This window comes from Periophthalmus magnuspinnatus, chromosome 19, assembly GCF_009829125.3.
Source record: "Periophthalmus magnuspinnatus isolate fPerMag1 chromosome 19, fPerMag1.2.pri, whole genome shotgun sequence".
Lineage (NCBI taxonomy): Eukaryota > Metazoa > Chordata > Actinopteri > Gobiiformes > Gobiidae > Periophthalmus > Periophthalmus magnuspinnatus.
In genome coordinates, this window is record NC_047144.1 from 26,353,468 (window position 1) to 26,375,490 (window position 22,023).

General features: G+C 40.8%; 1 protein-coding gene across 3 annotated transcripts in view; it reads left to right on the plus strand.

The window, feature by feature from the left end:
• Nucleotides 1-22,023, plus strand: part of LOC117386944 (myosin-16) — a 70,695-nt gene that overhangs the window by 20,338 nt on the left and 28,334 nt on the right. For all 3 annotated transcript variants that reach the window (XM_055229788.1, XM_055229789.1, XM_055229787.1), the window contains exons 2-6: nucleotides 3,760-3,864; nucleotides 6,515-6,601; nucleotides 7,713-7,837; nucleotides 10,980-11,070; nucleotides 16,751-16,807. In XM_055229788.1, the coding sequence (XP_055085763.1) occupies nucleotides 3,760-3,864; nucleotides 6,515-6,601; nucleotides 7,713-7,837; nucleotides 10,980-11,070; nucleotides 16,751-16,807 (465 nt within the window). The remainder of the gene's footprint in view (nucleotides 1-3,759; nucleotides 3,865-6,514; nucleotides 6,602-7,712; nucleotides 7,838-10,979; nucleotides 11,071-16,750; nucleotides 16,808-22,023) is intronic.

Here is a 22,023-nt window from a genome sequence, read left to right on the forward strand (position 1 = left end):
GTCCCTCATGCCACCCGCTACTTCCATCTTTCTTTGTGAGGTAATGGCAAAAGAAGTTGTCAGTGCGAGGATGGGCAGTTCCACGCCTGCAGGTCTTCTCTGTTCTGTAAACATGGTCACATTTTGGTCACATTTTTCTATAGCACTTTTCTACCTTCAAGGCACTCAAAGCGCTTTACAACAAGGAACCACTCACCCATTCACACACACATTCACACACCAGTGTATGCAGTGTACACTGAGGGCAAGGTGGGTTAAGTGTCTTGCTCAAGGACACAACGACAGCATTCATCTGTGTGAGTTAGTTATCGCACCGCCAACCTTCGGATCAGTGGACAAACACTCTACCAACTGAGCTACTGTCGCCCCCGACATGCTGCGTTCTCAAACCTTTGTCTCCTATTCTGCTGTATTAAAGGATTTAGATGCTATCAATGCTCTGGAATGCCACAAGAATGCACTGCCCTCACATCACTGTAAAAACCTGACTGCTGAAAGTGGAGAGATTCATTGGAGAAATTATCTACCAGACGTGAAACTCCTAACATTCTGAGACACGCCATACTTATTCGATAAAGTTCCTGAGTAATAGTTAGGCTAATATGTCCAGAAAGGAGGAGGCAGCAAGACGAAACATGCCTGGAAGTTCTGTTGACTTAAGGATTTGACAGAGAAAGGAGTAGGGTACTTCTTTTGTCTCAAAGATTAGCGGGAAATGCTTGCTTTGTAAATGGAGAAGGATTCAAGATTCTTGACAAATTTCTTAAAAAAGACTTGACCTCATATGACCCTTATGATTGGTTTAACATTTTTGTACAAAGCATACATGGTAACAAACATTCAAAAGTATTTTAAACAGTGGTGATATTTACTACTAGAACTACTGGAGACAAATGTTGTCACTATATAAACATTTCACACTCGATTTTGATACTAAGGAACATACTTGATACGCAGTATCGACTCCGATACCATGATGACATAAAAAAAATAAAATAAAACACCCTTTCATTAGACAATACATTTAAACATTAAATCATAATACTTTTCTTTATATATAGTGTATGTGTCTTATACTTGTTCTGATACAGCTCAAGATCATTCTAAAACTATTCAGGAAAGGTTTTTGTCTGTCTTTATTTAGTATTGATACTTGCTCAAATGAGTTTCGATACAAGCTTTAGATATCAATTAGTATCTGACAGAGGTGGGACCAAGTCCCTGTTGTGCAAGTCTCAAGTAAGTCTCAAGTCCCTGGCCTCAAGTCCAAGTCAAGTCTCAAGTTAAAGACAAGCAAGTCCGGGCCAAATCCGAGTCAGTGGCTCACAAATCCAAGTTGAGTCTGAGCCCTCGACTTAAAGTTTTTAAACCAAAGTACTGAGTACAGATAGTATTTTTGTAATTTATATGATCAAGCGTATTGTAAGGGCCTGCTGAGAGCCTTCTGTCAGAGGGGCCTTCAACTCACACCTTCGGGAGAACTTCTCCCTGATCCCAAGGGAGGTTGGAGACATGGACTCCGAGTGGGCCATGTTCTCCAACTCTATTGTCAATGCGGCCGCTCGTAGCTGTGGTCGTAAGGTCTGCGGTCCTTGTCGCGGCGGCAATTGCCAAACCCGGTGGTGGACACCGGAAATAAGGGATGCCGTCAAGCCGAAGAAGGAGTCCTATTGAGCCTTGCTGGCTCGTGGGACTCCTGAGGCAGCCGATGAGTACAGGCAGGCCAAGCGTCCTGCGGCTCGTGCGGTTGCAGAGGCAAAAACTCGGGGTTGGGAGGAGTTCGGGGAGGCCATGGAGGAGGACTATCGGTCGTGGAACACTGGACCAGCTCCATACTCTCCATCGGGTCCTCGAGGGTTCATGGGAGTATGCCCAACCAGTCCACGTGTGTTTTGTGGATCTGGAGAAGGCATTCGACCATGTCCCTCGTGGTGTCCTTTGGGGGGGTGCTCCGGGAGTATGGGATCCGGGGCCGTTTGCTAAGGGCTATCCGGTCCCTGTATGACCGGAGCAGGAGCTGTGTTCACATTGCCGGCAGTAAGTCAGACCTGTTCCCGGTGCATGTTGGACTCCGCCAGGGCTGCCCTTTGTCACTGGTTCTGTTCATTATATTTATGGACAGAATTTCTAGGCACAGCCAGGGGCCGGAGGGGGTCTGGTTCGGGATCCACAGGATTTCATCTCTCCTATTTGTCCTGATGGCTTCATCAAGCCAGGACCTGCAGCAGGCACTGGGGCGGTTTGCAGCCGAGTGTGAAGCGGCTGGGATGAGAATCAGCTCCTCCAAATCCGAGGCCATGGTTCTCGACTGGAAAAAGGTGGTTTGCCCTTTCCGGGTGGGTGGTGAGTCTCTGCCCCAAATGGAGGAGTTCAAGTATCTCGGGGTCTTGTTCACGAGTGAGGGAAGGATGGAGCGTGAGATTGACAGGCGGATCGGTGCAGCATCTGCAGTGATGCGGTCGCTGTATCGGTCCGTTGTGGTGAAGAAGGAGCTGAGCCGGAAGGTGAAGCTCTCGATTTACCGGTCAATCTACGTTCCTACCCTCACCTATGGTCATGAGCTCTGGGTAATGACCGAAAGGACAAGATCGCGGATACAAGCGGCCAAAATGGGTTTCCTCCGCAGAGTGGCTGGGCGCACCCTTAGGGATAGGGTGAGGAGCTCAGTCACACGGGAGGAGCTCGGAGTAGAGCCGCTGCTCCTACACGTTGAGAGGAACCAGTTGAGGTGGCTCGGGCATCTGCTCAGCATGCCTCCTGGATGCCTCCCTAGGGAGGTGATCTGGACATGTCCCACCGGGAGGAGGCCCTGGGGAAGACCCAGGACACGCTGGAGGGACTATGTCTCTCAGCTGGCCTTGGAACGCCTTGGGATCCCACCGGAGGAGCTGGAGGACATGTCTGGGGTGAGGGAAGTTTGGGAGTCCCTGCTTAGACTGCTGCCCCCGCGACCCGGCCCCGGATAAGCGGAAGAAAATGGATGGATGGATGATTTTTCAACAAAATTGTACTACTGAAAACATCATGATGTAATAATATTCAAATCTCATGGTACGACATTATTGCAATATTTTGGAGGCTGGAGAGGAAAATAAAATTGTAGATATGCTACTTTTTCCTTTTTAAATGCTTCCACAAGAACTTAGTGCAAATCATTACTGTCATAATCCAAAGAATTCAAATTTAAATATATTTTTTAGCTATTTCTGCAACAAAGTAAATTGTTCAAGCAATGCAGCTTGTAATCCAATTTATTGTGACAACCCCCAGTGTTATTGTATGACATTTGACAATATGACATTGCAGCAATTCAGTTATTGTCACATCTCTTGTACCAAACAGAGAAAATTAAGCACAGAATGTATTAAAAATATTTTCTAAAAACATTATTATTATTATTATTATTTTTTTTTTTTTTTTTGAGGAGCATCAAGTCAACGAGCCAAGCCCCGAGTCATTGGCTTTCAAGTCCAAGTTGAGTCCTAAGTCTCAAGTCCTTAAAATTGTAACTCAAATCTGACTTGAGTCCAAGTCACGACTTGCAAGTCCCCACCTCCGGTATTTAATTTTCAATACTTTTGACAACCTTAGCACAGACTGTAGTGCAGACTTTTCTTTTATAATGAAAGCAAATGGTGCTTTGAAGTGTATTGACTGCTCTGGATCTGTCATACATGTGTCATTCAGATATTTCTACTATACAGTGAAACAGACCCAATGGCGTGTGTGAACATCACATCTATTTTATGTTTATTTCAGACGAACGAGAGTGAGGTGCGGCAGCTGTTGCAGACATTGGATTACAGAGAAGAGGAACTGAGGAAGCTTCAAGAGGAGCGAGAACATCTGCTAGAACTCAGCCAGGTTTGAACTCTTACACTCTGCTCACAGGGACATCAACAAGGGCAGCACAACAGATCTAAGGACCGTGGTGTGGAAGTGTGAACCAAGGGGACTATATTTGGTCTACTAGTGGGGGTGGAGATTTGTAAAGGGTAACTACAGCTACTTTGACTCAGTTTTATAATTATGTTCAGGAGACAATGTCAGTTTGTCCTCTTAAAAGTGGTTGAGCCAAATTAGTTCATACTCCAGTGCAGATATATTGTACTGTAAGCAAAGCTCTTAAGGTAGAAATGAGACTGCTGTATCTGCATATAATTATTAAATGTTTATTCATCTGAAAATCAGGAAGTGCACTGTTAGCATGCTAGTTGTTTCTGGCATTACCAGACCCTGATGTTTTTGATTTAGTACCAAGTGGGAGACACCCCACTATTGCTAACACTACTTTAGAGGGGTCCCTACTACCCCTTACACAGCACCCCTGCTGATCATGAATAATTATCAATAAACAATTCCATAGTACATCCATAGTACTGACACTTAATATCCTGCTACTTTTTCATTGTACCTCTTAAAAAGTCTAAAAGCACTATCACGGTAATTAAGAATGATGTCAATTGTAGTTCTAACTGTGCGGGTAACACTTAGCCCGATGGAGTAGAAATATCAGCCCCTAAACAGAAGCACATGTGATGAATGAGCTCCTGACAGCTAGCACCATGTGCTAATGAACAGCACCTGCTTCTAATGTTAACAAGTGGTAACCTCCAAACAGGTTAACTTAGCACACACTTAGTATTAGTCACCATTACCATATTTCTGATGCCCCACTTTGAGACAGATTTGAATTTGCATCAAAATTTGATGTGACAACACGCACAGATAAACTACCGGTACATCTAATATGCTATGAACTTGTTTTACTCTTTAAGCATATTTATTTGATGTTAAAAATGTGCCCAATGTTTGCAAAAACATAATATCTAACTGCTAATAAACTTAAGACACTCTTGACTTTAAACGTGTGTAAGTGTGTTTAAAATGTTTTGTGATTACTGCAAGTTTCCAATAAAGGTTTTGAAATTGTCTTTGCAAACTCTAGCTAACTTAAATGAATTGCAAAAAAAGGTTTCTGGTGAGTAAAATGTTGAAAATATAGTCAAGCTAACAACTAGCATGATTGATGCAAATATGGTAAATAACTAAAATTGAGGATTGACAAGGCTAAGCCTGATAGAAATACTTAGCATTAGCACCCATTACAGAGGATAGTTTGATGACAGTTCAACAGCAAAATGGAAGACAATTTGGTAAAGAAGCTTGGTGCTTGGTAAATACTTAATGGAGATTAGGGGTGTCCAATTAATGTTTAAATTAACATTTATTTAATTCAAATAATTACTAATCACCGTGGGTCTGGGACCTCAGCCTACTGTACATCTCCATCTCAAAGACACTAACCACTCCTTTGAAGATAGTGAGGTTTAGATCTGAGCCAGAGAAAAGAAATGGTTTGAAAGGGGAGTTAAAGAAGCTATTTTTGTTAGGAAAGACAATCCTTCCTTGAATAGGAATGAGGGCCTCAGACATCATCTATCCCTCATTTATAACTCCATCCTCAGACCCAGACCAAAGACAACAATAGAGCTAGCTAGATGTTAATAGGTGTGAAATCACTCAATAGGGGCTTGAATAACTATGCTAAGTAGAACTCACAGTGCACACTTAGGGTAGCACAGTAGACCTAGCCTACAAACAGAAACTATAAACAATAGGTGTTTTGAGGTTCAGTGTAGTTAGCTCCTCCCCTCAGAAAGATATAAGGCAGTGTCCAGCAATAATCTGACCAGAACTGAAGAATGACAAAACTGGATGACAAAACCTCTTCACTTCTACAACAATTTGTTTTAGAGCACAGTTCAATTGGAACAAAATTGCATTAATACAATTTTCTCATTAATTAAATTGCACTGATTAAAAAGTCTGTCCTGCTTATATTAATGAGATTAAAATAAATATTATATACTAATTATTATACTGATTCATGACTGGCTAAAGGTGCTGGGGTTTAGGCAGTGACCATTCAGATCAGAGAGAGAGTCTTTTTAGGCCTTTTGGACTTTTATTTAATTTAAACATGTCAACATCATACCTGGGGACACAGGTAGGCCTGTCACGATAACAAAGTTTGAAGTACGATATAGTGCTGCAGAAAAATATCCCAATAAACAATAATATTGAAACTATTTATAAAACTGCCACAATGATCATAAAGTAGCATTATCCCAGTCTTTAAAGTGTTATAGTGTCAACAACAAAAAAATAAGAAAAAAAAAAATCTCTAGCGCAAAGAAAAAGCCTGAAAACATATTGTTCTTTCTATATTGAAGGATAAGTCAATATAATAGTTATCATGACAGGCCTGCACACAGGCCAAATTTATGAAATTAAAAATCTAAATCTTACATACAGTTTGTTAAAATAACATTCATACAGTAGAATACATATATTTTTTATCAGTGCCATATGACAGATGATTGATGTTTTGGGAGTGACCAAAACTGTTGCAACTTTAATGCACAACAGTCATGACAGCCTGTTCAAATGATTGATCATGAGATGGACATGTGGTCTCCAGCCGTGGTCTCATGAGCTGTTCCTCCACCAGCAGGCCATTGAGGACCTCCAGAGTGAGGAGGAGAAGGTAGAGACTCTCACCAAACAAAGGAGCCAGCTGCAGATGCACGCTCAAGACGTGAGTATACACCTGACATACTGACACTCTACTGTTGACCTTCATTTTGGAGGTTATTCACACCCATTTACATGTACTCTTGTTGTATAGATGCACTATGTAACTTTTCTGGTGGGGAGTTTGCCATGGATATGTTATTGTCTGTAATGTTTCATAGTCACATAAATGTTTTGCATTTATTCAGTTGCATGTGTTTATATTGCTAAAAAAAAAAAAAAAAAAAAAAACACCATGAAAAACATGTACCCATAAATTGAGTGGGCTGTGGAGACAGATAAGTTGTTTACTATTAAGTGCAACTTTAAAGAAGACCTGTTGTGCTTGTGTCTGCTATAGTTATAATCCATGACACCCGTGGATAATTATGTTGTAATTTGGACAGTTTAAATCGCAATATTGGGGTGCCTAATGGTGTACAAAAACTGTAGACAACACAAAGCTGATGCAATGTGCAGTATTTTCTCTAGCAGGATACATTGTGCTGTGATAGAGCTCTGAAGGGGGGGTGACTTAATGTCGAGAGCAAAGGGAGGGGAGACTCAAAACTAAAGTGAAACAAGTTAACATGGTGATCTAAATATGTCATGGTAATATTTTACATAGAAGTAAAATACCCCTTCTTTAAGACCATGGATAAGCTACTTCCTCATTTCATAGTTTTAAAATCTACTCCTCTCTTTAGTAGTCCATAGGCAGCCGAGAGCAGCAATAAGCATTATTACAGTTTTACACAAATCACCATAGCTGTACAATCCATAATATCTAAAACAAATTCAGTAACAGCTATAATTATTGAATAGGTAATTTCACATAACATGGCTACAAAAATCTACTATTAGATTTAGCATAATACCCTTTTTAAAATGCTGTGAATACCAGACCTATTCTATACAGTAAAAGGAGCTCCCTGGTTCATTTCCTTCATTGTAATTCTCTACTCTATAGGCCTTGTACATTGCTCTGTTTGAAGTCCTGCGCCTCATAAATGTCTAAGAATGATTGATCACCAGCGCAACTCTAGCACTTGGCTTTTGTAGCCTGGAGTGTGCCTTTTCTTTTATGACCAGATGTTTTATGATTTCTTAGTTTTTTGTTTTTGTTGTTGTTGTAGTTGGAGTACCAGTTGGATGAAGAGCGTCAGCTGCGTTTGGAGCTGGAGAAGAACTATAGACCTCAGACTAAGAACGGACCAGGAACCATGGAGCAGAGGAACGGGCTGGAGGAGCACTTCAAATGGTCGTCTAACGTGCAACCTCACACAAATTTGTAGACCAATATTTAGAACCAGACCTGTGGCCAATGCAAAGGACAGGTAGTAGGAAGTAGTAATTGGATGATCGTAGCCATATCACACCCATCCAATGTTGACTATTTGACAGAATGGCATTCCACAAGCTAGTACTGTTCCATACTTTAGCTCCAGTGCATTTTCAATAGGAGAGTTAGCCTCCAAACATCACAAACTATGGAAAACAAGTGCTGTTTTTGCAACTGACAATGATTCGACCACACATGAGTAACACCGGAACCGACAGAAACCGCAGGTACCACTGTTTTATGGACATTAGCATTAACGATTAGCACTGAAATTACGACCACATTATAAACATTTCTTAATACGCATACATTAGTTGAGCTAGAAGTTTGATATTGACTAATATTGCTTGTTGGCATATGTAACATATCAACAACCATTTGTCTGCACTATCTACAAACATCAAAATTGATGGGGTTTTTTTTATGTTTTCTTTTTTTTTTCTATTAAAATGGATGGGATAGTACCAGGAGCATCACTCCTGTAATGTTCTAAAGGTGCAGCAACTGACCATACTATTCACTCATCCATCATACTGCATTTACCATTTACTTACTGTCATATGATTGGACCTTCATTGTCACTGCTATTGAGATGTACGTTTTATGTAATCGGTGCACAAACCCATTGCCATACATTGACTGCTGGTATTCTGAATATAAACACAATATATTTTTTTCACATTCATCTGGTAGTTTATTACAGGAGTCCATGGTCTGTGTGATCACTATGTCAACACACAAAGCCTGATCTCACCTGATCCCAGAACTTGAGCAGGGTTGAGTCTAGTTAATACTTGGATGGGAGACCCTTGTCGATACCAGGTGCAACAGTGGAGCACCAGCAGTGGCTTTAGTGGAGACTGTTGTTGCTCTTCGACAAAATAGTTCAACCAGCTTGTGTAGTGTGGTAATGTGGTGTGCAAGTGAGTGATTGCTCACCAATACAAGCACCAATACACCAATACAAAACAATATACACTTCCTGGCCAAAGAAAAAAAATATCGCCACCTGGATTTAACTAAGCAAATAGATACGAGCCTCCTGCAGTTGGTCAGGTCTAGGTTCAGCAACAGTCTGTGCTCAAAGAATGATGTCAGCTGATGACCTGAATATACTGAATGATCAGGTTATTCCATCAATGGATTTATTCTTCCCTGATGGCACGGCCATATTCCAAGATGACAATGCCAGGATTCATCGGGCTCAAATTGTGGAAGAGTGGTTCAGGGAGCATGAGACATCATTTTCGCACATGGATTGTCCACCACAGAGTCCAGACCTTAACCCCCATTGAGATGTGCTGGAGAAGTCTTTGTGCAGTGGTCAGACTCTACCATCATCAATGCAAGATCTTGCTGAAAGATTAATGCAACACTGGATGGAAATAAATCTTGTTTTGTCTCCCAGGCCTGCCTTCATCCTGAACACTGCTCCGTCCTTCTTTAAACAATTTAGCCCACTTGTAGACATTTTTTTGGCTGAAACATGTGGCACCATTCACAATTGACATTCTCCTATGAATTCCTATGGTGTTTGTACCCTTCAGCAACCAAAAACCTTATAACTGACTGCTGTTCAATCCTGGAGCATGCTTCTTGGTTGGCCATCTTTGTTAATCGCCAAAACTCTTCGCCAAAGTTTTTTTTTTTTTTTTTTATCTGCAAAAGAAATGAAATCCATGTGAAAAACAAGTAAAAAAAAAAAAAAAGAAGTAAGCTTCTAACTGTATTAAAAGTCCTTATACCGAAAAATTCACCTTATTTATTGAATGACCCTCGTACATCTCATTATGAGCTAAGAGCTAAGACTCCAGATGTGTCTTGTACAGATGTGAGCATTATGCTCAATTTGTCAACCGCATGTCAGCTCTTTCTTTTCTGAACCCAACTTCAAATGTTAAACAAAATCATGTAATCCCCCGCCCGGGAAAAAACAAAAACGCACACGCACTATATGAGAATTCTGAGTCAAATATGATGCGTTCCATAAAGTCAATCATAAATGTTACAGCTTACACAGAGGGTGAAAAGTTACACATTTTTCACAAACCATGATATAGAACTTGAAACGGCGCTGACAGTTGGACATAATACCTCTGTCCCAGGGCATGTGAATCTGGAGATCTAGAGGTTATAACACTCCTCCGCATTATTGTTCCCGAGCTTTGAAGTTTGTTCCTGCAGGCTGTCATACCAACATGTCTCTGCATTTATTGTAACTTGAGGAGGTCTTTGGTGCAGAAGGGTTGTGAACATGGCACAGATGAGGTTCAGGCATGTTACTTTTGGCAGGTACATTAGTTACATTGACAGCAATAAATCAAATGTGCGCGCTTGGATGCACTGCTGATGGACTAGGGCAATGAGTGAAATTAGACAAATGTCTGTCAGAGCAGGTCAAGTCAGGGGCACTTTACAAACAGAATGTAGCTGGATTTTGTGCATATTCAGTTTATTTCAATACTTTTTGTGTTTTTCAAGTATCACAAGTTAAAAATCAATGTTTTTTTTCTACTTATTACTTGATAGGTAGGATAATACTAGTGGTGGAAACAAATGCAAATATGTACTCCTTCTAAAACTGTACGTAAGTTAAAGTGGCATTTTTGATCAGTATTTTATATAAATTGAACAGTTTAAAGCCAAATTTAGTCATTTTAAAGCACAATCTGCATTTTCTCTGAACTCTGCCTGAGTCACAGCAGATGATGCTGTTATGTGTTTGTAATTATAGAATGGAGCTGATACACACAGCCATGTCCATCCAAAATGCAAAGACAATTTAAGTGCAAGGAACACATTTTTTCTGACAGTTTAAACATGAATTTAACAAAATATAGGTGTGGTTGTGTATTTTTTTGTAATTTGTTTAGAGTATGGTTACTAGGTAACACTTCTATCACTACGTCTAATTTGCTGTCCAATGTCCGTCCAACCAACTACAATTATAAAGTTTACCAAAATGAAAATAAAAATCTTGCATGTTATCAATGTTTTTATCAAATAAGTGGTGTAACATGCTCAGGTGAAATTATCTTATCTCTGTGCTGTGTTTTTACAGGAGGGAACAGGAGATCAACAGCACCAGCTCTAGACTGCAGGCTGAGGAGGCCTTGAACCACGACCTGCAGAGGAAGAGCCAGGAACAGCAGGTAAGCACCCATCACAATCATGACAAAACAGTAATATTACAGTGACATCATAGTGACATCACAATGACATCACAATGCATCACAATGACATCACAATGCATCACAGTGACATTACAATGCATCATAGTGATATCACAATAAGATTAGTTCTACCCTCTGGGCTAGAATTAAAACACTGAGGGCATCAGGGTAAGCCCCAAAGATAAGACCTCTGGTGCCTCTGGTTTAGGTCAATGATTTGATTGGCTTTTGTAGTGACCCGATTCTGCTGATCAACAATTGTTTTAGAACTGACAATGCTGTTTAACCTATTGTTTCTTTCACAAAAAGCACAGATAAATTGTCTGCTGTGACAGAGATTTTCCAGTGATTTTGGTGTTAACATCAAACCTAAGTTTAGCATCAAACATGGGACCCAAAATGTATATTGCTCAACAGTCTGAACCTGCTCAGCATGAATGATGCTCGGAGTGTGGTCACTTTTTCTTTGCCAAGAGACATTTAGGTCTAAATCAAAGCAACACGACATCACAACAACATCATAATGACAGTGACATCACAATTACATCATAATGACATCACAATGACATCACAGCAACATCATGACGATGATATCATAATGGCATCATAATGACATCACAGCAACATCATAATGATAATGACATCACAGCAACATCATAATGACAATGACATCACAATGAAATAATAATGGCATCACAGTGACATCACAAAAACATCATGATAACATCACAGTGGCATCATGATGACATCATGATAACATCACAGTGGTTCTTTTCTTTCACTGAGAGACAATCAAAGCACAAGATAAAAGAGAAAGTGAGCAGAGACTCAATATAGGAGCAGTAGCAAACGCTGAGGATCACACAATGACATCATAATGACATCACAGGGAAGTCATAATGACACCACAATGACATCAAAATGACATAATGGCACAATGTCACAATGATATCATAATAGAATAGAATAGAATAGAATAGAATAGAATAGAATAGAATAGAATAGAATAGAATAGATCTTTATTGTCATTGCAACATGCCACATGTACAACGAAATTTAAAAGTGTCGAGCAGTTTAAGGTGCTTAGGAAACAAAACCCCCTCACACATACATCATACATACATCCCACCCATTTCACAATCACATACAAATAATAAATATATAAAAAATATACATATATTTAGTAAGCGCGGGAATGTTTATTTAGTATAGTTATGATTGTAGAATAAAAACTATTCTTCAGCCTATTTGTCCTTGCTCTGATTAATAATGATTAATCTGATAATCACACCACAGTGACATCACAATAACATTACAATGAAATCCTACATAAAATGTATTTATAATGGACTACTTGATTGTTCAATGTTGAACATTGATGGCCAAATGTTTAGCACAAGATTTTATCTCATGAGTGTCTACGTCTAAAACCTGTCCACACCAGAAATGAAATGGGGGAAAAAACAAAAAACTTTTGCTTCTCAAAAATTGAATATATTTCAATGACATGCAAAGCTGGATATGTTGGTGCCACATAAGCAATTTAATAATCTGGTTATAAACGTTTATAATCACACCTGCACCGTTTTTTCATGTTTTAAATTAACTTGTGGACTTATTTGGTTTGTTTATTTTATGTTTGTATTTTTCTTTATTTTAAACATAGCGTCCACGAAAGGAAAGTCTGATTGCTCTCACTGGGCTCTCCCTATATAAAAGATAAAGATTAAAAAAATAAATAAATAAATAAATAAAAAACAACCTCAGTGACATCATAATGACATCACAATGAAATGTATTCCGAGGTTCCTATGATACTTAACATTAAACTGAATAGCATATAGTGGTTTGAGAAGCACCTGGATGCTACAGGCAGTACAGTGTTAGCATATATACTAGAGCATACTGCAGCCTGTGTTTGCATATACAGGAGCATACTATAGCAGCCTATGAATATATATATATATCCAGTATATATACTAACACTGAATACAGTGTTAGCATATATACTGGAGCATACTGCAGCCTATGTGAATCACTACTGAGGCACATCTGTCTGCAACCTGCAATTAAGAACTAGAACCTGACTTTCCTCTCAAACAGATGTGCCTTATGTACCAAATATGAGACACATTTCAACAATAATGCAAGATGGTAGTCCGTTTTTGACAGTATGAAGTGGGCTAGCGTATTGAAGCACTTCACAGCTATAAGTGGTGTAGACAGAAATTTAAAACCACTGTACCTGATTTTTCCTAGGTATCTGAGTAAAATTTGTCTTGCCCCAATACAGATATACTGTGTAAGCATCTTTAGACCTTTGCAAACTAACTAAGTCACTAGAAATAGTTCTGTTGAGTAAAGGCATGGTGTCAAAAAGTTACTCCAGTAAATGTATTGTGGAGATGTTTTATTCAATGTTTTATTCTGATGGGCACCCATAAGGAGAGCCTTTCATTAGGACCTGACACGAGCATTCCAGTCTGTCGTCGGTGCTGCTGGGATGCGCCGTGTGATTGGAGCAGACAGACGCAGACATACCACCTACATAATCATAACCATAGGCCTGTAACCATACATCCATACAATACATCAATATAAACCCTGTGTATATATATAGACATGGCCTTGAAAGGTGAGGAAGTGCAGATGACAGGTTTTCCTGTTTTTTGTAATCATGACTTGGTTTGATGAGATAGTACCTGTCGTACATATTTATCATAGTTTTACATCAGTCAAGTGGCAAGTGAGAAAAAGTTGAGACGGAAAGTACAAAAATACAGGAAGTAGTCTAAAACAGAACACCTCTACCTATGTCATCAACATGGAGAATTCACACCAAAATGAAAACCACTATTTATGCTTAAGGAAGGCATTGTTCTGACAGTTTAACATGAATTAAACAAATGAAGATGCTTATAATTATTTTTACCAGTAAAATCATTATGGCATAATTTAATTTTGGCCCTTGTTAATATTATGGTTGCTATGGCTTGCAAATATGTGGTCCATGTCCAACCACCATAAAAAAATAAAAATAAAATAAAAAAGTAAAAATAAGTATTCTGACCTGTCATATACACTTTAAAGTGGAACTACACACCTAAACTCCTCCCACAACCACATTTCAAGTAGAGCGGCTAAACTGGGGGACTAAAGAAGAGAGTGAGGGGCAAGAGAAGCATGGTCTGGACATGTGAGGAATAATGTGATTGATCTAACAGGTAACCACACTTCAAATTCCTCTCTGTAATTAGGGCAGTCTTTTGTGATGTCATCAAATACCTGAAACTGCAGTGGGCATTAGAGCCAGAAGACTTGTACTCACTTTTTAACACAAAGCTGCAGATATACAGTTTGCTCTGAAACTGGCAAAAATGGACTAGGAAGAGTAAACAATGCTATTAAAATAGCATATGTAGTTTAGTAGGAGGGGAAAAAAGAGTTGATTTAGTGTTTCACTTTAATATCATGGAATCACTCTTGACAATTATTTTCAAAAAACAGTGGTATCAGCCAGAAGCCAAAGATTTTGATTTCCAAAATAAATACATAAAATGGTTCAAGGACATTATACTCATCAAAACACTTCATATTGCAGTTGCCTGTGTACTGTAATGTCTGCCTCTGAGCAAAGGAGTTTTTAAGGAATCTGAATGTTCCCAGGACTGCGTCATAGGTAGAAATCCTGTGCAGTCCAGAAATCTTCGCCTTTTCAAAGCATTTCTGTCATCAAATGATGTTCCTTACAACATTACATTAAAGTTAGATAAGATGTTGTACTTTGTAATAATTAGAGATTAAATAATAAATAAATAAATAAATGTAATATAGATATTATGACCTATCCTTAACCTAAACTATAGTCAGTCTTGAACACTTAACATAACTTCTATCCAAATGCAGTAGTAGCAACAAACCCTATTTAAACCTTATTTAGGGAGATTGAGGAGGGGTCTAACTCACACCACTCCTGGGTGCAGAACTGGTGCTGGGGTGGTGATACGTAGCTGAGGTGTGACTTCTCAACCTGGAGCTTCTGGGGAGGGAGCAGAGACACACACAGAGAGAGAGAGAGAGACAGATAAAGAAAGAGGTAGAAGGAGAGAGGGAAAGGGGCATTGAATGCAAGTTTGTTCACCATGGCTGTTCTGTCTGCAGACGCTCTCAAATGGCATGTGAGTCTCATACATTTTATCATGTTATGTAAGATGGTTTGGAATAGTTTATGCTATAGCCAATAATCAAACACATTAGATATTACCTGAGATTCAGACTTGAGTGTGACTGACAGGTGGATGAGCCAGGGACACACATGGTCCATCTATATCAAAAGAAATATGGCTGCTGTTGAGGAAAAAAAATAAAGTATCACAGGGGATTGAGAAACTTTACAGATTTGTACAGAATCAATAAGCTCTAAACTCAAATCTGGAGACACTGGCTACGTTCATATTCTCACCAAAATCTGATTATTATCTGATTTATGGCCTTTTAAGATTACATAAATGACATACAAACCGCAAAATCCGATATGAGCAATCAGAAGGACCATGATCAGAAAGAAATCAGATGACTTTGCTCGTTACATGGCATTTTAATAGCCTTGTAAAAATAATAATAATAATAAAAAAATCTCATAACAGTCAGATTTAGAGTGTACATGTAACAGCTGCCGGAGAGGGACGCAGAGGGAGAGATGGTGAGAGAGATGGAGAGTCAGAGAGGGAGAAAGAGAAAGAGATGTATAGATATAAGGAAGGAGGCAGAGAGGTGATTTATGGCCTCACATCGTTCTAGCTGAAACCAAAACTCAAAGTGCTTCACACAGACATAGATCTAAACACGATGTGGCCCATTACAGGCCTCATTTATGACTCTTTTACAGTGTGCATGTTTACAGTTTTATATGAGCAACTACATTTTATGACTTTAGCTTTATTAGCGCCAACACATGTCCAACTCACACACAGGGATGAGCATGTTTATGGGCTCTAGAGAGACATCCACTGGTGGAGGAGCGCATTACAACTGAACAGTCTTGTGAATGGACAACCTTAAAGGACTTTTTAGGGAATTTTTTTTGTTTGCAATTATGAAAAGAACCAAAAAAAACAACATTCCCTCAACTGCATTGCCACTTTTTATTTCTGCAAAATTTGACAACAAGAAAATGGTTAAAGGTTAAAGTATTGTAATGTTTACGTCTGCTCCCATTGGTCACCACAGTTGTTTTAGTTTTATTGCGAATGTACAAATTATAACATAATGATCCACAGGTGCTATAGATTATAACTATAGCAGACACAAGCACAACAGGTCTGCTTTTAAAAATCTGTTTACATTTTGTGTTTTTGTTCTAAAGCTGAGTATCCAGTCAGAAAGCAGAATGACCACCACATGTATGTTGCCATATCCTAAAACGAGTTTGCAGTGTTTCCTCAGATAATGCAATGCCAGGTTAAAGGTGCACGGTGTAACTTTTCTGGTGGAGGATATGCCACGTTGCTGACATATCTATCGCCATGGAGACAAGCACTTACAGGAAAATGTACACAGTGCATCTTTACAGCGTGATTGTAATGCTCATTTTAAACCAGTAGGAGCACATGGTACAGCCCCTTGTTTGACTAAAGCTGCATGAATGGATGTGTCACAGGCACGGATCGAGGAGCTGGAGGAGGAGCTGGAGGCCGAACGCTCCATGAGAGCAAAAGTGAGTTCAAGTGCACCCCCAACACAAGAACACAGTCGAAAAAACAGATGTGCTTGTTTAGTGCTTCAACCAAATCTAATAGCAAAATAAATTCTGTCACTGGACAAAAGTTATAGAGTGAAGTCCTTTTGCTGCTCATCCAAACGGCTTGTTCAGTTCTGGTCAGGATACTGGTGAAACCCTGCCTCATGAACTTAGCTCCTGTCTTCAGACACATATAAGGGCACTTTTGTCCAATTGACTAAGTTGAATTTTCTTTTGCTATGGAACCTACCTGGACAAAGGGCTTACACAGACACCCAGATCTAGTGTTGTTGTGTCCTTTAGCAAGTTGCTTTCCTTTCCTCCAGCGTACAATAAGGTATATTTGATGAAACAAAGATTAATTGATGCAAAACACAAACTGTTGTGTGAAGACTGAAAAGTGGAAAAGCATCTCACAACCTGCCTGTCTCCATGGAGCCTGGAATGTTCCACATAATCGCTTTAAACATATCCATCTAGTTCTTATTTAATTCATTTATTTATTTATTTATTTATTTATTTTAATTACACACTGAAAAACATTCTCATACTGTAAGAATAGAGGTACCTTGACAGTCTAATGCCATAATTTGGAACATTCTAGGCGAATCATGTCAATGGAGACATGCATGTAGTGCACCTTTATGGGTAGTGTATGTTTAAATGCTTTTCAATATTTTGTAAACATGACACTATAAGTCAATGCTCAAATAAAATAATTATTTTACTGAAAACAACCGCAGTTTAAAGCCACAGTAAGTAACCGTTTTATCAAAAAGCAAACCAAGATAAAAACATGTGTTTTTTTCCCCATTTGGTTTGTTTATTATACTGAATAACATGCGTCCTTAATATGATCGGGCTTGCATCTCCACAAACTTGACTGTTATTTAACCTGGAGAAGAACCTCCTCCTGCTTGCTTCCATGGAAATGTTGCTCCTTTGGCTATAGCATTTCACCGTATGGCATAAAACATATCTGTCTCCATGGAGCATGTTCGAAAATATGGTTTTAACTTTCTGTTTCGACTGAGGGATTACACAAAATTAGACTGTCCAATCAGACTGCCGAATTATCTTTTTTGCTTTGTTGTCATTATGGTTCGTGATTTTTAGGGGAGACACTGCAGGTGAAAGAATGACATCACCTGTAAATTACCGACAGAAATATTTATCTTCACTTTTTGTTTTTCCACCTGAAATCCTCTTCAGATCCACTTCAGGGCCACTTGTCAGGGCTCTGTGATGTGAAGGTGCATACTTTCCTCTGTGACATTTGGCTCAGGGCTGTTTTCACTGCTCCTCTCTCCTCTCTCTGGGTGGTATCCAGACCTCCACCCCTACCCCCACGTGCCTCACCTTTTCCCCCAGCTCTGGCCCCCCTCCTCGTGTTGTGTCCGAACACGCCTGGGCCTGTATGGTTATATCTGCAGCAGAGGTCCAACAGGGGTCCATTGTTCCACGGAGTAGATAGTATCAGGCCTCATTGACAGACACGGATCTTCTCCCGAGAGGAATGTGGCACTGTGTAGAGCTGTACCGTCATTATACCAACTTTTACTCCAGTTATGACTTATTTACTGTAAACAGAGAAGCAGGAAAAAATAATCATAATTCTACTTAGGTAAATACATTAGAGGCACACTATGTAACTTTCCTGAAATGTTCCACAGTATAGCATTAATTTTGTCTACAAGCTAGTGACATCAACAGTCCAAGTTACAGGTCAGATAAGTGGAGATGCAAGTAAGAAAGTGTGTTTTTCAAGTTTTTTCTTTTTTTCTCAATAAAAAACAAACGTAATAGATGTGAGATACATTTAGGCAAGGCAAGGCAAGTTTATTTGTATGGCACAATTCATACACAAAGTAATACAAAATGCGTTACAGAATAAAAAAGAAATTAAAATCACACAGATCAAAGCATAAATAATCACACAGATCAAAGCATAAATAATCACCATAAAATTAGCATTAAAACAGAAGAGTGCAGAATAAAAACCTTTCAGTCGTATGCAACAGAGCCTGGATTTAAACATTGTCAAAGTAGAGGCCTGTCTCACATCTTCAGGAAGACTGTTTTAAGTTTTAACTGCACAAAACTGAAACACTGATTCTCCATGTTTAGTCCTGACTCTGGGACAGGCAGGAGGCCGGTCCCTTAAGTCCTCAGAGTGTGAGATGGTTCATGTGGCTCTAACATGTGAGAGATGTACTTTGGTGCTGGTCCATGGAGAGACTTGTTCACAAGCAGAGCTGTTTTAAAAACTGTACCCACGTGCACAATCAGCTGTTTAACTCCTTGGTGTGTTAACAAAACTTTTGGCAGGAGTTTTGTAATCTCAGAAACAGTGTAACTGGGATAGGAGCAAGTTTGGATTCCTTTGTGGCTCACATCTCTGATAGCACTGTCTCCTAACAGCAGCGTATCTCTCACCTTGATGTTTGGCACAGATCGCATGTCTGCCGCCGCTTTTTTTCCAATTTTATTGCTCTTGTTTTGTGACAAAAATCCATTTTCTGTTTGTATGTTAACATCAACATTCGTCTGTGACAGTGGTAAAAAAAAATTGTTGTTGATAGCATTCATAGAAAGATTTCTTTCTTCCCTGGACATGTCACTGGCTCAACAGAAATTTAGTAAAAAATTGTAAAAATGGTTTAAAAGTCTTGGTGTACTTGAAAGAAAACCATAACTAAACAAATTTTCCAGCACTGGAGGAGGTAAAATGATTAAAAAGCAAAGTCAAGAAGGAAACAGCCGGAGCAAGCAAGGTTTGCGTCAGCACGCTTCAGAAGCAGGAAGGTCCATTTTGCACTTTTTTCTGATCTATGTTATAATGTTGGTTCCTCATCACAAACATCCTTGGAGTTTTGTTTTGTTTCATTCACACATGTTTAACACACAAACCCTGTATATTTAGGATGAAAAACTCACTGTGATGTCATGTGATAGTAAAAGAAAACAAAAAAAGGGATCATTTTAGCCCTGGAATTTTTAATGTCTACTGAACTAAAGGTAAAAATAGCTGACAGCATGAAAACTTGAACAGAGCATTTTGAGGTTTGGAGATGTAGACTAATAATAAAGAGTTACTCAAACATGTGTGAATGAAACAAGCACAACTCAAGTTCTGTTTTTGAGGAGGTAGCAACATTCTAACATGGAGTAAAGCTCACAGGAGTCAATTTTGTGTAATATAGGACCTTTAAATCCATATTGCTGAACATTACGGCAAAGTAACAACATCTATGTGGAAACAAGCATGTTGTAGATCCCCCACCAGAATAGTTGAATAATGCAGCTTTAAAGAACTACTTTAGAAATGCAATAATAATAATAATAATAATAATAATAATAATAATAATAATAATAATAGGGGCGGGTGCGGAGAGATCCGGGTAGCAGTCGAAGGCGGGGACCTCGACGACCGGATCTCCGGACATGGAGACTAGCTCTGGGGACATGGAATGTCACCTCGCTGGGGGGGAAGGAGCCTGAGCTTGTGCGGGAGGTTGAGCGTTACCGGCTAGATATAGTCGGCCTCACCTCCACGCACAGCTTGGGCTCTGGAACCCATCTTCTTGAGAGGGGTTGGACTCTCCATTTCTCTGGCATTGCCCGCGGGGAGCGGCGGCGAGCTGGTGTGGGCTTGCTCATTGCCCCACAGCTCAGCCGCTGCGTGTTGGGGTTCACTCCGGTGAACGAGAGGGTCGCGTCCCTGCGCCTTCGGGTCGGGGACAGGTCTCTCACTGTTGTGTCGGCCTACGGGCCAAACAGCAGTGCAGAGTACCCGGCCTTCTTGGAGTCCCTGGGAGGGGTACTAGACAGTGCACCAACCGGGGACTCCGTTGTTCTCCTGGGGGACTTCAACGCCCATGTGGGTAACGACAGTGACACTTGGAGGGGCGTGATTGGGAGGAACGGCCTCCCCGATCTGAACCCGAGCGGTGTTTTGTTATTGGACTTCTGTGCTAGTCACAGCTTGTCCATAACAAACACCATGTTCGAGCACAAGGGTGTCCATCGGTGCACGTGGCACCAGGACACTCTAGGTCGGAGGTCGATGATCGACTTTGTTGTCGTGTCATCTGACCTCCGACCGCGTGTCTTGGACACTCGGGTGAAGAGAGGGGCTGAGCTGTCAACTGATCACCACCTGGTGGTGAGTTGGATCCGCTGGCGGAGGAGGAAGCCGGACAGACCTGGCAGGCCCAAGCGTATTGTGAGGGTCTGCTGGGAACCTCTGGCGGAGCCCTCCGTCAGGGGGGTCTTCAACTCCCACCTCCGGGAGAGCTTCTCCCTGATCCCGGGGGAGGTTGGAGACATGGACTCCGAGTGGGCCATGTTCTCCACCTCTATTGTTGATGCGGCTGCTCGTAGCTGTGGTCGTAAGGTCTGTGGTGCTTGTCGCGGCGGCAATCCCCGAACCCGGTGGTGGACACCGGAAGTAAGGGATGCCGTCAAGCTGAAGAAGGAGTCCTATCGAGCCTTGTTGGCTCGTGGGACTCCTGAGGCAGCTGATGAGTACCGGCAGGCCAAGCGTGCCGCGGCTCGGGCAGTCACAGAGGCAAAAACTCGGGGTTGGGAGGAGTTCGGGGAGGCCATGGAGGAGGACTATCGGACGGCCTCAAAGAGATTCTGGCAAACCGTCCGACGCCTCAGGAGGGGAAAGCAGTGCTTCACCAACACTGTTTACAGTGCGGGTGGAGAGCTGCTGACCTCGACTGGGGATGTTGTCGGGCGGTGGAAGGAATACTTTGAGGATCTCCTCAATCCCACTGTCACGTCTTCGGAGGAAGCAGAAACTGGGGACCCAGAGGCGGACTCGTCCATCACCCTGGCTGAAGTCACTGAGGTGGTTGGCAAGCTCCTCGGTGGCAAGGCTCCGGGGGTGGATGAGATCCGTCCTGAGTACCTCAAGTCTCTGGATGTTGTGGGACTGTCTTGGCTGACACGTCTCTGCAACATCGCGTGGCGGTCGGGGACAGTACCTGTGGAATGGCAGACCGGGGTGGTGGTCCCTCTGTATAAGAAGGGGGACCGGAGGGTGTGTTCCAATTACAGGGGAATCACACTCCTCAGCCTTCCCGGTAAGGTCTATTCCAGGGTACTGGAGAGGAGAATCCGACCGATAGTCGAACCTCGGATTCAGGAGGAGCAGTGTGGTTTTCGTCCTGGTCGTGGAACAC